The 17,101-nt window shown below is 42.1% G+C and overlaps 1 protein-coding gene across 1 annotated transcript in view; it reads left to right on the top strand.

Annotated features, from left to right (window-relative positions):
- The first annotated feature begins 1,336 nt into the window (after nucleotides 1-1,336).
- DMGDH (dimethylglycine dehydrogenase) overlaps nucleotides 1,337-17,101 on the top strand; it is a 92,995-nt gene continuing 77,230 nt past the window's right edge. The window contains exons 1-4 of the mRNA XM_025201399.1: nucleotides 1,337-1,546; nucleotides 10,971-11,069; nucleotides 13,039-13,203; nucleotides 13,902-14,106. Of these exons, the coding sequence (XP_025057184.1) occupies nucleotides 1,352-1,546; nucleotides 10,971-11,069; nucleotides 13,039-13,203; nucleotides 13,902-14,106 (664 nt within the window). The 5' untranslated portion in view covers nucleotides 1,337-1,351. The remainder of the gene's footprint in view (nucleotides 1,547-10,970; nucleotides 11,070-13,038; nucleotides 13,204-13,901; nucleotides 14,107-17,101) is intronic.

The raw sequence follows: 17,101 nt of genomic DNA, 5'->3' as shown, positions 1-17,101 counted from the left end.
TTTACCTTTGTTTCACAAAGACAGCACAAATATCCAACAAACCTTTACTCAGCATCGCAATCTTAACTCAGAAAATGTATAATCTCAAAAGTAGAATTCATGTATGCATGAGCAGGACTGGCTGAAGAGAATCTGTGGCCTCCTTTGAACTCATTTGATGACTGAATAATCATTCTTCATCTCCCTCTCCTACTTACAGTTACATTGTTATTGCTTTATTTCTTATATATCCCAAACTTCCATAAATTAGGATAGGCTGACTGGGGTTTAGGAGGAAGAGATACAGGGCAGGCTCCTGGTATGTGCAGATTAGCTAGCTACAGTGAAGAAGGTTTGATGGAGGAAGGGAAAGGAAGGCAAAATGAAAGAAAAGCACTTCAGTGGGCCCCAAAGATAAAAGTTGGTGGCCACAGCATGTGGGAAGGGGATAAGCGGCATGAAGACAAGCTGGGTTTAAAACTGGAGGAAAGTAGCAGTTAAGAGCATAAACTGGCCAAGAGTGGCTGCCTTGGAGGAGAACGAGGGTAGCTACAAGGCATTGGAAGAAGCCTTACTTTAACATATATTAGCAAGGTCTCCTTAACTTTTTAATTTCAGCAGATTAGAATATATCAAAATAAACTTGAGTTTCATGACATTAATTTAAACCTTGTAAACTGGTGTTCATAGCACTTGTTGAAAATATATCTTGCCTTCAATATTTGCTTTTAAAAAAAAAACATATACACGGGGGTTTCAGAAAGTAACAGCAAACTGGCTGCCTGTGCTGTGGGAAACTATATAGCACCAGGGAACACCAATGACAGCATTGTTGAATGCACCCACTGTTTACAACTGTGTAGAAAAGCGTACATTATCATTGCACACAAGCTGGTTTCATTTCAAAATTGCCGTTACTATCTGAAACACTTTTGTATAAAACAGTGGTTCTAAAAAATACGCTATTTATATATACAGTAGTGATTTTGAAAAGACAAATTTGGAAGCAGTCACTACAGTGGTGAAGTCAGCCTTTACTACCTGAGAAATAGGGTACTGACTTGAAGAGATACATTTGTCCAAGATTTAATATTGGACAAGAGTTGCGAGTGGAAACAGTTTAATTTTTCTGGTTTTTACTATTGAATATGGATAAGAAGTTCTAAGGACAATTGCTTTAAAGGCAGATCTTTGAAGTTAATATTTTACATATTAAAATCAGGTGAGAATGTAAAAGACCATTTATTTTCATTTATTATTTGTATTATCTTGGAACCTCGGACTCCCAGCCACGAAGCAGGACTCCAGGCTATAGGTTCCATAACAAACATAGTACAAAAAAACAGAGAAAAGATCAAGTGTCCTGTTTGTGATGGTGTTTTTTCCCCTTAGAAAAGAAAAGCCATCTTCTTCCTTGGGAGAAAGATGGAAAGATACAGCAGAGACAGTGATCATCGGAGGTGGTTGTGTTGGTGTGAGTCTAGCCTACCATCTGGCCAAGGCTGGCATGAAAGATGTTGTTCTACTGGAGAAATCTGAACTCACTGCTGGATCTACCTGGCATGCAGTAAGAGCCATTTTGTTAATTTATAAGGTCTTGAATATGGAACCAGATTTCAAATGACTGTTCATATCTGACAATAGAGCAAAATTGTTGTTAGTCCTATCCCCAGGGCCTCTGAGAAAACTGTTTATTATTTAAATACAAAATAAGAGCTTGGCACTGGGTTCTGATCCTGTTTTTGGGATAGACTCATAGTGTGACCTTTGAAAAGTGACTTAAACTTCCTGTATTCCAGTTTCCCTATCTGTAAAGTGGAAACAAATATTGGTTAACCCTTTTGATATTCTTGATTGGATGGTGTTATCAAAGTGAAAATAATTGATTATTAACATTTATTATAGCAGTGTGATGGTACTAAAATAGTTTGGACTTGTTTAAACTCTAATTTTCATTTCTAGAGTGAATCTGTTATCAAATATTTACTGCAAACATTCATTCAAGAGGACATGCTAATATGAGAGTTGTAAGAGCTTATTTTTAAAAGTTGAACGCAAATATTTTTGCCTCTTCTTTCACAAAGAGCCTCCTATTCTAATATCAGCATCTCCCCAATGGCAGATGTCTGAGTTCTTGCATGTCACTTTCCAGGGGAGCAGAGTAGGGGTGCAGAGTGTGGGTATAGTCTAAGTGTCACTTATTTGATTTATACATTTTCATAGTTGGTAGGGTTGGAAGGGACCTGAGCAGATCATCAAGTCATGGCAGGAAAGAGTACTGGGGTTTAACGACCCCAGCAAGGTGTTCATCCAGCCTCCTCTTAAATCCCCCCAGGGTAGGAGCCAGCACCACTTCTCTGGGAAGTTGGTTCCAGATCCTAGCCACCCTGACAGTGAAGTAGCGCCTCCTGATATCTAGCCTAAATCTACCCTCTGCGAGCTTGTGACCGTTATTTCTTGTCACTCCTGGGAGTGCTCGGGGGAACAGGGACTCTCCCAATGCCTGCTGGTCCCCCCTGACTAGTTTGTAAACAGCCACTAGATCCCCCCTCAGCCTTCTCTTGTGGAGGCTGAACAGGTTCAGGTCCTGTAGCCTCTCCTCGTAGGACCTGCCCTGCTGACTCCTGATCATGTGGGTGGCCCTCCTCTGGACCCTCTCAATGCTGTCCACATCCCTCCTGAACTGCGGCGCCCAGAACTGGACGCAGTACTCCAACTGTAGCCTGACCAGTGTCGCATAGAGGGGGAGGATCACCTCTTGGACCTACTTGAGATGCATCTGTGGATGCATGACAAGGTACGGTTGGCCTTCCTGACCACGTCCCCACACTGTCAGCCCATGTTCATTTTGGCATCAATAATGACTCCCAAGATCCTTTTCTGCCTCTGCACTGACGAGAAAGGAGTTCCACCAGCCTGTAGGTATGCTACTGGTTCTTCCTCCCCAGGTGCAGTACCTTGCACTTGTCAGTGTTGAAACCCATCCTGTTCTCATCTGCCCACCCCTGTAACCTGTCTAGGTCAGATTGCAGCCAATTCCTCCCTTCTAGCATGCCCACTTCTCCCCACATCTTAGTGTCGTCTGCAAATTTGAACAGGGTGCTTTTTACACTCCCGTCCAAGTCGCTGATGAAAATGTTGAATAGTGCAGGCCCGAGGACTGAGCCCTTGTGGACATGCGCCAGGATAATTCTCTCAAAAAGCTTACCCAGGATCAAGGTAAGACTGACTGGCCTATAGTTTCCTGGGTCCTCCTTCCTCCCTCTTTTGAAAATGGGAACCACACTGGCCCTTTTCCAGTCCTCTGGCACCATGCCAGAGCACCATGAGTGCTCGTAAAGCTGTGCCAGGGGTCCCGCAATGACCTCTGCTAATTCCCTCAGCACTCTGGGGTGGAGATCGTCAGGACCTGCTGGTTTTCACTTAGTTGATTTATACATTTGTTCTGTCCTGACACAGAGGGATCCCAAAAGAGCATTTTAGCAGTCTCTACTGTAGGAATCTTAGCCTAGCACAAATTACTATATTCCAGAGAGCATCACTACCTCAAGAACTGACTCTTAGCAGAGACCAGATAAATGGCACACAGCCCTGTGCTTCCACAGCTTCTTGTCAAGCAGCCAGTGCCTCAACATGGAACTTTGCCAAATAGAAACTCCCAATAGCACAACATATTATTTAAAGACTGGACATTTACTTTTACCTTAAGAAAAATAATTTGGAAAAATATATGTAGCACTGTTACCTGCTGACACCTGCCACGCTGATATTAAGGGAATTAATTTCTTGGTACACAGAATCATGTGCGCTTCATGGCTAAATATTTTCTCTGCCAGCATTTGTAGTAGACACTGGATGAGATAAGGTAAAGTTTCATACACCATTAGATTTGCAACCTTAGATTTGCAGTCTCCTCTTATGGGCTAGGGACAGACATTCAAAAAGCCTGAGTTGATTCAATCTTTGCAACCTGGCTAGGCTAAACTGGTTTGTAACTGCAAAGACACGTGCTCTGAACTGAAGAAATGCAGGCACATGCTGGCAGTGGCTCAGGATAGATGCTGGGGGGAGCTAAAGCAGCCCTCCCTGCCCTTCCATAGTACTGAGCTGAGGGAAGGGTGTGGCCAGGCCTCCACAGGATGCTCTGATTAGGGAGGGGTTCCCCCTCTCTCCCTGCTCCTGACAAGTGCAGCAGGGAGTTGATAGCACAGTGTTTATAACACCTAACTCAGTGTTTATCAGCCCATCAAGAAGACAAAAGCCTCTCTCTATTAGTTCAAGCTCTTCTTAAATTATTTTTCCAAGGAAGGAATGGAGGGACATTACCAGCTACCTGCTGATTCGCTCCAAAAATCCCTAACCGGATACTGTCCTGTCTGCCTTTGTCCTGTCTCTCATAGCATAGACTCTAGGCAGCATGTGGTATGCTAGCTAATGCTGAGCCATGTCTGTGTAAGGCAGAGGGGAGGGGGAAATCCCTGCTTGAGCAGGGAGTGGTGAGGGAGAGGGTGGGGAGCAGGAGGAAGCCAGGCAGACTCTGCTATACATGCAGTCTCTGCTGGAGCTGCAGCCAGGGAGCAGAGGGGAGGGGCCAGCTCTGGGGGGCTAGAGCAAATAGCAGAGCCTTGCCCAGAGTTGCAAAGCATCTAGGATCCCAGGTGGAGGATTCTGATTTAACATAAACCAGGAAGGGGTCTGGGACAGACATTGCATAAACTGATTTGACCCAAATCAGTTAAGTTTGATACTACTACATTCAACCAAGTTTATCCCAAACCAGTTTCAGCCATTTTCAAAATGGTCTGTGTGCACTGAACATCTGTTCTGTTACAGGTTTAAACCAGCTTCTGATCACTTAAACCGTTTCATGTGTAATGTCTTCCCCTAGCCACATGGACTAAGAGGAGGTTATGGAAGAAGCCTGTTGCTATGTACAGCAAGGGAAGGGAGCACAGAAAGCAATAGTCTGCTTTTTCTAGAGATATTTTTCTATTCTCCATAGTTCTTTATTTCTTATCATTTCTTATCATATTTGGTACTCATCAAGGTACCAAATTCCTTCGAGTAGCATTAAGCAGTACGACTAACATGGTCACCTATTATTTATTTTCTCTTCCCAAAAAGAGAAGTAAGTGCACTAAAATTTCTTGTGCTACAGTTATTTTTTGAGGGGGTCTTTGAATGGACAGTAATAAAAAGTATTCATGAACATACCTGAAACTTCTAAATAAAAGTTGGCATTCCATTTTATTTGCTTTTCATAAAAGGTTTTGGCATAGTTATACACAGAGAGAGTAAATTTCATATTTTCAGTTAAGAATTGTTTAAATATAAAATCATAAAGAAATGAAATTCTTCTCAGGTAAAAACACAAGTATTTGATAAATGTCAAGTTATCGGATTAGGGAATAGAAACAATACTGTGCATTGCAGATATCTGATCACACGGCTCAAATACTGAATGAGGAATAACAAATATTCTAATATTCTCAGCATTCCCTACATGAGTGAGCTATAGACTGAAATACATTGACCAAAACATTGTCAGAGCAATTTTAGTAGCAAACAAATCTGTAAAAACATCGCTTATGAAGTGCTGATCAGTTGTACTTGCAGTTGTACTTGCAGAAGCAGAACTTGGTGATTTTCCAACAGCCTTCATGAGCACATCCCATTGTGATACCGAGACAAAAATGGTTGAAATCATGAATTAAATAGGTGCCTACTCATTACTGAAGCTGAGGATCAAAGGTGTCAAAGTTGTCACTCTCAGTTCTCTCTTAGGCTAAAAACAGATGATTTGTTTAATCCAGGGCTTCTTGTCCTGGCTTTTGACTCCCATCAAAACAGGCCTGGGACAATCACACAGTCTGAATAGCAATTGACTTGAATTAGCCTTGATTGTCCTGTGGCAAAGCATTCATGTGGAAGAGAGTTTGTGTCTGTAGGATCTCAGGATAAAGTCTTTGTCCTGGAATAAACTTGGTGTGTCTACTTGAGACTCTTTATTGCACAGTAGACTAATCTACTGTGCAGTAAGGTGGCACTGTCTACATGTCCACACATTTATTACACAGTAAATTAGTCTACTTGGCAGTTAGTTACTACCCATAAATACAGGTAGTAAACTAACTATGCGGTAGATGTTGTGCAGTACTGCCTGTGTAGACTCTGGCTGAGAGCAACTTTTCTCCCTGTCAGCCCCTACACTAGGGGACCACAGGGGACAGGGAACTCCCCTAGTCCTGGCTGGAAGCTGGGAGCTGAGCAACACTAGGATGGGGTAGCTCTCTGCCCTGGTCTTCCCCCCATCCTGGTACTGCTCAGCTCCCAGCTCCACACAGAAGCTGGGAGCTGAGTTGAGCAGTGACAGTTCCCAGCCAGGGCTGGCTGGGAACTGTCCCATTCTAGGCACACTCTCCTTGCAGCCTGGAACTGATTGGGACCAGCCCCAGGCTGCATGGGGAAGCCTCACTGGGCACAGGGCTTGTCCCCATGTACACAAGGCAGGAGAGCTCTGCAGCAGCAGCTGTCTCCCAGCCCTGTGCACATCAGGACCCCTCCCAATGTGTACAGGGTCAGGAGACAGGTGCTGCTGCAGCCGGCAGAGCTCTCCTGGCCCTGTGTGCATGGGGACTGGCCCTGTGCTCCCTGCCAGCCCCCAGGCTGGCACCCAGGGGGAGCCTGGAGCTCTCTCTGCCTGCTGCAGGGGGCAGAGCAGGGCAGGAAAAGCCCTGTACCAGGCTGCTCCCAATGGAGCATGTGTAGACATGTTCCCAGGTAGGCTTACTGCATAGTATTTTTACTGTACAGTAAGCCTACTTTGAATTATTAGCATATGTAGACATGCCCACTGGCAGTCTGTTTTTAGCCTTATGTAGTAACTCTAGATTCTAGATCATGTACCAGCAGTTTCTAGGCATCTGAAATCCTGAATGACACTCGATGCAACAGCAGTAAAAGCTTCAGGGCTGCATAGGGTGCAAATCTGTCATTATAGTATATATCGCCTTTACTCATTAATTGAACAGGTTTTTTCTAAAGAAGCAGGTGTCATGTTTTATCCCTTTACATGATGCTTTTTTCTGTAAAATTCAGTTTACTATGCTGTTCAATTATTACAGAATTGTTGTAAAGATGTACTCATATCTGCAAGATCTGTATATGCTGAAAGAAATGCCTGTATTCATAGAAATGTTGATGCATTGATAGGTACAGTACAATCAGAAGTGAACTAAGAAATTCAACATATAAAAAGGCTTTTAAAAATTACTGAAGAATCCTATAGAGATGGATTTGGACAACCTCAGTTTTTATTTTATGCAAATAATCACCACATTTAGAATCCTAAAATAGTTATATTCCCAAATCGGACCCAGCAATATATCAGTATTGCAAAGATAAAGCAACCTCTTCTGAAAGTGATTTAATTCTAAAGCAGGTCATCAGGTTCTTGCTGCCATAAATAGCATTCTTGAAATCAGTAACATTTTATCTGCAGCCAAATGATACTCAGACATGTATTAAATTATTTTTTGTGTTTAAAAATGTCATAGCTATTCTTCCAATATAATCTTTTCAACTAAATTCCCATTAGCCTGTATTATTGTGTGGCACACACAAGAGCCACTAGCAACTGGTTTTAGAAAGTAAAACCATGAGTGGGAAATGTTTGCAGAAATTAAAGAAGACAGTAAAAAAATCATGATATGATTCATGACAGCTTTTAGATACTTATGGATAGAGCTGGACTGTGAAAAATTTGCACCCAGTATAGCCACACTTTGTAGAGCGTGCTTCCTCTGGGTGCCTCACCCCATAGGATGCATGCTCCTCCTCCCAGAAGAGCACATACACCCTCCATTCTTTTATTCACCCCAGTAGGAATAATTCACAGGGCACAAGGAACTGCAATATTTAGGTCTCTGATGCGTGTTATACTTAGCATGTGATTACCTGGCTATTCACATCTTAAGTAGAGACCTGGCTACATTTTCATGCAATTAACGGTGAGATAAAACCAGGAATAAGCAAAAAAGTTACTACACAAAACACATGTAATAACTTTGTGGTTGGTTCCTATCATGCCTTTAATTGACCGTGTGACTGGTGCTCCCAGCCTCCCCTGTGCTCCAGAGGCTGGGAGCATTGGTCAGCTGTTTGGGGCTCCCAGCTGTGTATCCCTGCCTGGTGACTGAAAGCTCCAATCACTGATGAGGTTCCTAGCCATCAGAGCTCTCAGCTGCAGAGGCGTGCTATGTGCTGCCCAGGCTGGGAGTACTGTTACCTGATTGGCGTTCTCACCCGTGAAGACATACCATGTGCTCCCATGGCTGGGAGCCCCATCAGCAATTGGAGCTTTCAGCTGCAGGAGTGCATGGTGAGCTTTGGGGGTTGGAAGCTGTGATCAACTCATGGGGTCTTCCAGCCACAGGGGTGAAAATTGCCTGTGCAGGAGGACTGCCAGCAATATGGCGTGATGGGATCTGATGCTTGATCCCACAGTTGTCTCCTGACCTGCAGGTGTGGCAATTGTTGGGATTGTGCATTAGATCCCATCTTGCCTTGTTCTTGACTCTGGATACCTTTAAGAAATGCTTGGATGCTTGGATGCTTATCCTGCTGGAGTGATCTGACCCCAGCTGACTCCCTGCCCCTTGGGCAGGGGGCTGGACCCAATGATCTCGTGAGGTCCCTTCTAGCCCTAATGTCTATAAATCTATTAACGTCTGTCCGTGGCTTTAGAAGCACTATATTTGTTAGCTCCTGGACTGGAAGAAATATACAGTAGTCATGGCACTGCCAGCAGGCTTATTCATAGATTGCAAGGCTGGAAGGGACCTTAGGGGATCATCAGGTCTAGCACCACTGCACCAGGCAGGAAAGACAATTGGGAGTCAGGTGACCCCAGCAAGGTGACTGTTCAGTCTCCTCTTGAAGATTTCCAGGGTAGGCGATTGCACCACCTCTGGAGGGAGTTTATTCCACAGTCTGGAAACCCTAGTTGTGAAGAATTTTTTCTAATGTAGAGCCTGAAATGGTCTTCCAGGAGTTTGTGCCCATTACTCCTGATTTTCCCCAAGGGTGCCCTGGTGAACAGTTTTTCACTGAGCCCTTGATGTAGTGGTAAGCTACTATCAAGTCCCCTATCAGCCTTCTCTTTTTCAGGCTGAAAAGTCCCAGGTCCCTCAGCCTTTCCCCTTATGGCTTGCCATGCAAGTCTCTGATCATATGGGTGGCCCTTCCGTGGACTCTCTTCAGTTTTAGTGTGTTCTTGTTGAAGTGTGGCGCCCAGTACTGGATGCAGTACTCTAGCTACAGTCTCACCAATACTGAGTACAGCGATTAGCTCTGCTAAGAGACAGAAAACTGGCCTGTGTGCAGCACTGTAAAAACATGGTTACGCTGCTTCCCATTCAGGAGCTAGCATGGTTGCTGGCATGATTGCACCTCTCATGCCCTGTGTATTCTATTAGCATCATCTGCAGTACAGCCATGTTTAGGAATCCAAGTCTTGGATGGGATTTGGATAGGGATGATCCTGCTTGAGGCAGGGGGTTGGGCTAGATGACCTCTGGAGGTCCCTTCCAGTCCTACTTCTCTATGACTTCATGACTCTTAGTAATAAAATAGCTTACAGCAACCACAGCTGCATTATATAATTCATGTGAATGATTCTAATAGCATAGATGTTTCCAACAAGTCTTTTCAGAGGTATCTCAAAGAGACTGTGCTGTTGTATAAGCTTTAAATACAGAAAAAATAGAATCCTTGCAGGTGAAAGTTGGGAAAACACCTTTGAAGTCACTGAATCCTCCCATCAATTGCGCATCCTGACATGTCACACAGTAGGTGTGGCATGCCTAATTTCATGATTCCAGGCTCTCCCTGGCACCAGCAAGTTAGTAAGCAGGTGCCTGGCATGCCTACAGCTGGGACACCAATTTTCTGATCAGCACTCCCAGCTGCAGGAGCGCAGCAGTCACATGTTCAATTTACGGCACAGTAAGAATCAGCTACAAATTATTCCATATATTCCCTGTTTTATTACTGTTAATTGCATGAACATGTGGCTGGGTTACTCCTTAAGACTTGATTAAGTAACTGGTTAATCATGTCCTAAGTGTAAAGTCTGCTAGGGGCCTTAGATACAGAAGTGACTCAAGTAACTTATGTTATTGATTTTACATTTGCATGTACTCAAAAGGAGACCAAATTCTTTCCAGAGGACTTAGATGAATAATTATACCATTTTAAACAGTGAGGAAGGGAGGTCTACTGTAGAGTACAGCAGATCTGCTATAACTGTTTTGACTGTGTCCTTTACTGAAGTTAGGGAAGTTTAATGGAACCTCCCCTTAATGAAAGATAGTTAATTACTATGGTTTGGCTTCACTTACTTTGGGATAGTAGTAGACAGACAAAAAAGTTACAGCAAATCAATTGACATGCACTTAAGAACAGCAAGCTTTCCCCTGACGTATTGCTCTGAATCACCTCTGAAATGCCAAATTGTTTAACAGCAGCATTTAAGAAAGAAAGCAAAGAATACATTCCCATGTAAACTGCCAAGATGTATTACTTATTAACATTTGGCCAGGATACGTTGGTGAATATCTCCATTCTTGTAAAGAATACCTAAGATCTTAAGACATCAGATGGTTGTGTCCTTAGTATTTTGTCTTCCAAAATATTTAGATAGAAAAATGATCTAAAAAAATGAAACTGTAGGAGAGAACAGCTGTAATGAGGGTACTGTGATTTGACAATAATGATGAAAACAGACAGGTGGAAAAACATCTGTCCATGGAAAGGGAATGTATGTAATCCAGGAAAGGGTTGTTTTTTTTTAAGTTGGCTATAACGATATGTTGCTTTTCTTTACATTGGAGGGGCAGTTCTGTTTCAAATGACAACTGGAAAAAAAAGAGAGAAAAGATTACATTTCTAAAAATGTCAAATTGTGTTATTGTTTTTGTTTATTTTTCAAGGCTGGTTTAACAACTTATTTTCATCCTGGAATAAATCTGAAGAAAATCCATCACTACAGCATCAAACTCTATGAAACACTGGAAGAAGAGACTGAGCAGGTAAACTCCTTAATATTCATACATCTATATTGAAAATATTTTTACAGATCAATATTAATTGTGCTAAGAACCATATGGAAACATTTGGAATGAAAAAGCTGTATATGTGTATCTACGTGCATGCATGCCTCTATGGGTGTAACAGAGGTTCTCATATCTTAAGGGGTTACTTTATCCAAAGTAATTCTGTTCTTTTTATATCTATGCTACATTCATATTCTAGTATTTAATCCTGAAGAATTTAGCTCTCCCCACCTCATTCTTACTACTGCTTATTTTTTCAAAATAAAACATCTAAAAAATTAAGCAATAAGAGTCTCTGCAGCATCAGCTTTCCATGAGTAAAAATAGTATTCAGGATCCAGATCATGTAAGCTGACAAGTACCCATTCCCAGCTTTAATATATCTGCTTGAGAATTCGGATGATTTAACGTGGTCCATGCTTGAAAATACATTTGCACTCCTTCCTATCCATTTCGGAGGAGCCCTTCTGTTTGGTGACTAACATGAAATCATTTATTCTAATCAGCACTATTGGACATGCAATTTGAACTCAATAATGATCCTCACATGGTTAATCTTCAAATTGTTAATTTTCACATGATAGCCTGTTGCCTCACTTTACTTTCCAGCAAGATTAATTCTGTAGCCAAATGCTTTAGGAAAGGAAAACATCCATTATAAAACACAGAGCAGTGTGTTCACTCATAAACTATGAGGAATTCACCTACAAATCACTGAAACTATTCAACAAAATATGTGAGCAAAGAATGTATTGTGATTCAGTGCTATTCCATTTTACTGTGTTTGGTTGATCACTAATTTTGTGAAAAGTAGTGAAGCATAGCTCTCCTTATTTACATGGACTTATGATGCCTCCATGATCTATCTAAATTGAGGATCCTACACACCAGCACTGCACCTCTCTCGAACAGAAAAGAGGGTCATTTTCTTTTACAGAAGTGACTGCTTCCATTGCCTTGTGTTCTATGAAGGTTCTACTGGCAAAGTGATTGGAGCTATGTGGAGGAGCTGAGGAATGGGCAGGTTAGGATTGAGGCTGAAGGGACATTTATTGGTTTTGTACTAGCGCCCTAGAGATTCTTTCTGAAATTTAATATTCCTCCATGTTGCGGTGAATTTCTACAGCTTCTTCTTTTCCTTAAAGGAAAAAAATTTCTTTGAGAGTCACCAGTTAAGGAACCTTTGCTAGTGCATCTCCATTGTAACATTACTGTAAGCAAATAGAAAGGACTACCAGGGCTATTCACTGCAGGGACACAGTGTCTCCTTGTAGATTTGTGTAATTTCCCACTGGTCTGTCAACCTGTTCTGCAATGGAGTTAGTTCTGTTTCTTAACGGAATAACTAGACAAAGAACTCTTTATGCAGAGGGATGGAGTTATTGGGCCATAGTCATTAATGTGAGGATGCACTGTCCAGCTGGTACAATTTATATATGTTTAAAAATCCTGTATTTTGCCAGTAAAGATGGGTAGTCTGTTAATTACATGAGGTCTGTTTTGCAATATCTTAAATGTTCACATTGCTGACATTCAGAGGAGGATTTTATATATAAAATATGTCTGAACTACTTTTGAAACCATATAAATGTGGATTCTATTTACAAAGTCAGAAGATTAATCAAATGTAGTGAATACAATTAATAAAGAACACTGAAAAACAAAAAAAAAAACAAAGATGTGCTTTAAACACGGTAGTGTGCATTTCAATATTGTGTTTGCTTGGTTTAGTTAAGATTTCATTTATTAGCAAGTTGTTCTTCTCTACCCCAGAAGTCTTCAGCTGGGGCCTGAAACTCTGAAAGCAGTTAGAGCTTGATTCTGTGTTGAGAAAAGGTTAATGGCAAAACTCCTGTCGGCTTCACTGGTGCAGAATCAGACCTTTAGGGAAAGATGAACCATAGTCCTAATTGTAAACTACTTTCTTTTGTTATCAATGTTTTAGGCTGTGGGCTTTCATGATCCAGGCAGCATCAGAATTGCTTCAACTCCTACTAGAGTTGATGAGTTCAAATATCAAATGACTCGTGCTGGCTGGCATGCAACAGAACAGTATTTTATTGGGCCCGAGAAAGTACAAGAGCTGTGTCCTTTACTGAACATGGAAAAGGTAGAGAATCTTATTATATGGAAACATCTTTTCTTGAGATTTAAATATTGGTGAAGAGTTCCTATTCTGGCAGTGTAATAAACATCAGGTTCCAGATATCTATCAAAAGAGGTGATCCCTAGAATTTTTGTGCAGAGCTTTAGCTAGTTCTGCTGGAAAAATATAATCTTTTTCCTGATGGAGCTATCCATGGGGAACTTTGCAAGGATGTCCTTCTATTGGGTCTCTCCCACATGTTTTCCACACGTGGAGGTAATCACAACCATTATTTTAAGTTTTAAGAAATAGTTAATTTTTTGCAACTGTCATAGATTTACTAGAATAAGAAATGTTAATATTCATGTTAATGTATGGCAGTTAAGGAAATCTGATTATTATTCCTAATGGTTAATTGTTTGAAACCTTTTATAACACTTTCAGCATACATTTAACATAGTCTTTTCATTCAGTGGTTTTAAAAATTTTTAGCAATGGCATCTTATCTCTTTGATCACAGACACATGGTGGTACTGGAAAATCTCCATTCCATAGAATAGTTACAGAATTGACCAGATGTAGCTTTGATGATATTTTGCACTTTTTAAATGTATTTTTCATTTAAGTCTTTACAGATGAGACACAACAGTTATTCACTTTAATCTTAAATAAGGTGAAAACTGCAAATTTAATTTGAATTCATTTTGTGTGACCCATAATAGGTTTTAGCTGGTCTGTATAACCCTGGAGATGGTCACATTGATCCCTATTCTCTCACTATGGCCTTGGCTGCAGGAGCTAGGAAATATGGTGCCTTGTTAAATTACCCGGTTCAAGTGACTAATCTAAACTCTAGATCAGATGGGACATGGGAAGTTGAAACTCCATTGGGAGTAATTCGAGCAAACAGAATAGTGAACACAGCAGGTAAGATTTAAATAATACTTTGATGTCTCTTGAAGGTTAAAAAATAATGTGCATAATCAGATATTTCACACCAAGCACTAAGGCCATGGACAAACTTGCTTCTTAATGGTGTTGGAAGGGAATGGGGAACTGCCACTTTGGAGTGCTTATCAGCTGTTACAATGTAACTATTATATCTCTGTGGTTCTGTTGTTACACAAATTGCCAATTGCTCAAATCACAAGTGAGACTTTATAAAGGGGGATAAGGCAAGGTGTCACATTTATTGATTACATGAGTTAGACATAGAGGTTCGGGCACACCATTTATACAAACAGACACAACTCATACACATCGTTACACACAGGCTTACACATACACAAGACAACCATTTCATCCACACATACACCAGATATAGTTACCAGCAATAGTTGCTCAGTATCAGCCCAGGGTGGCCAACCCGGGCTTATTGAGTAGATGATGATTTGAAGATAGCAGATTTGAAGATAACAGCTGGAGCAGGGTGAACAGATGCACCTGTGCTCTGATGAAACAGCAGTAGAGAAAGAGACTCACCCAACTTGGCATTTTCAAAGTGTTCTTTTATAGAGATTGGCATCCTTTGTTTCAGTGCTTTGGGGTTTTTCCATACCCAGTTTCTGTTTTTGCGGTTCTTCTTTTGTCTTTAGCTTATCTTAGCATTGGAGTGTTCTTGTTGCCCGTCTGGCAGAATTTCTTTTTCTGTTATCTCCTTTGTGCCCTCGAGCTTCAAAGGGATTCTCCAGCCGTTTGTTAGTTAGTTACTGGCTGGTAACTTACATTTGGCGCCTTGTTGCTTACATAAACAGTTAAATCTTCTCCCGTCTCTATGCCATTCTTTCACCATTCACCCTTTTACACACACTCATACATAAAGGCTATGCAGAGTTCATTCACTTATGTCAAGCAGAAGGATACAAAATGGAGTTTTCAAGTTGCTTATAGGACAAGACTAACATGGTTATATTTTACTATTATTACACTCTATGTTAACATTAGCTACATTAGTTCAGTTCATGCCACACTATAGCATAGAAAGTTCGCTAAATTGCCATAACTTTAAACCTGAATGAAACAGGTTTGCCGTGGTTTTGCTACACTTGTTTCACTACAGAAACATGCAGATATATCCATTGCATCATAACATATTGGCATAATTTGATATCAAAACAGTTGTTATAGTTGTCTATATCTTAATGGTCAATTGTTTATGTTACAATAAAAGTGAAATATGTCTTTGGTATCTGTCTTGTTCCTGGTAAATCATAAAGCTTGATTTAGCATTGTGCAATCCTGATTTTTTTTACATTTTTTTTTTAATGGCTCTTGATGAGATGATTTCTTCACAGCAGCACAGTGCAGGAGTGGGCAAAATGGTGGATCCAGCTGGCAGCTGGACTCCATTTCCCAGCAGCCCTTGCCCTCATCACTGCGACTGGTTTCCATGGAGATCTCAGAAGTGGTGGTGCTCTGACATACTGGCCCCAGCAGGGCTGGCAGGGCACATGGCTGGGCAGGGAGCTGGTCTGGGACCAGAGCTGGGATCTTGCAGTGGTGACAACGTGGTCCAGAGCTGAGGGAGAGCTGCAATCCGCTGCCTCCGTGCCCCTACCCAGAGCGTGCGGGCATCAGATCACAGCTCTGCCCCAGCTCCAGATTATGCTGTCGCCACCACAAAATCCCAGCCCTGAAGCAGTTCCCTACCCAGCTACATGCCCTGCCAACGCTGCATGGAAACCCTGGCCCCACACTGTTACGGCACTGCCACTCCTGGGTTTTCCATGGAAACCGGACACAGCAATGCAGGCAGGGGCTGCTGGGAAATTGAGTCCACCACAGGCCTGATCCGGCCCATGGGCCAGGCTTTTCCCACCCCTGGTATAATGAAAATTGTGTGCTCTGTGGGTCATCCTTCATTAAACAATATGCTCTCTCACCTTTTCCATCCCTCTCCTTTGGTTTGTTTCTATAAAATAAGCTTGTCACATAAGCTTGTCACATTAGCCTTTAGAAAGAAGGGGGGCCCAGTCTGGGCTGGGGTGTATAGAAGGACAGAGTGGTACTGTTATAAAAAAAACAAAAACAGGACCACTCATTCTTTAGAGAAACAAGACTACAGTCCATCTATGATCAGGACCTCTTTGCAAGTTTACACACAGAATTAAGGAATAGTTACAATTTCCTTAATGATTGCCCTTTTTTTTTTATTTGTTTATTTATTTTTTTACACCAAATCAAGATACAATTACACTTTCCAGTGATCCACCATTCTCTCTTAGATAAGGTATCACTACCATGCAAGTCAAATAAAGGGTCAAGAGACAGGTCTACATCCCAAACTTTTATTGTTTATACCTTAAAGCACAAGCACTTATCTCAGTGTCTGTTTAGCTACCTGCAACAGCACAATATAGATTCTTATTTGTACCAGCTGGAGGGATGCAGGAGAGAAAAGGAAAGTGGCATGCAGACTGGCAGCACTTGTCTTGAATTTGCTGAGGTTTCCCAAAGTCACCTCCCTCCCACTATTTACACCCATTATTTATATCTGGCATTCTAGTATAACAAAATCCTTAGTCTGTCCATCTGTCTGTCTGTCCATAACACTTTTTGAGCACTCCAATTGGTTGTCTTGACATCCAATCACAATGCTGACTGAAACAACCAGAGTGTTCTGCACAGACAGACACACATGGTGGAACACCTCCATGACAGCAGGGACTGAGGGGATGGAGTGGGAGAGTGAGGCCAGCAGCTCTGGTCTTCCCCCTCCGCCCCCCGGGCAGAAGGGAGCAAGCAGCAGTAGGGCATAGCCCTCCCTCCCAGAGCTGCAGCGGCAGTGCCCGCCCCCCACGCCACCCCCTCCGCACTGGGTGGGCAAGTGGCAGCAGTTCTTATGCCGTCTGGTAAGCGGCAGCAGGGCAGAGTCCCTGCTCCCAGCACTGACGTGGGCGCGGCAGAGCTGGGAGCGGGGTCT

This window comes from Alligator sinensis, unplaced genomic scaffold (genome assembly GCF_000455745.1).
Source record: "Alligator sinensis unplaced genomic scaffold, ASM45574v1 scaffold159_2, whole genome shotgun sequence".
Classification (NCBI taxonomy): Eukaryota; Metazoa; Chordata; order Crocodylia; family Alligatoridae; genus Alligator; species Alligator sinensis.
Note: the sequence above shows the minus strand (reverse complement) of the source record. Positions and strands in the feature narration are given on the sequence as shown.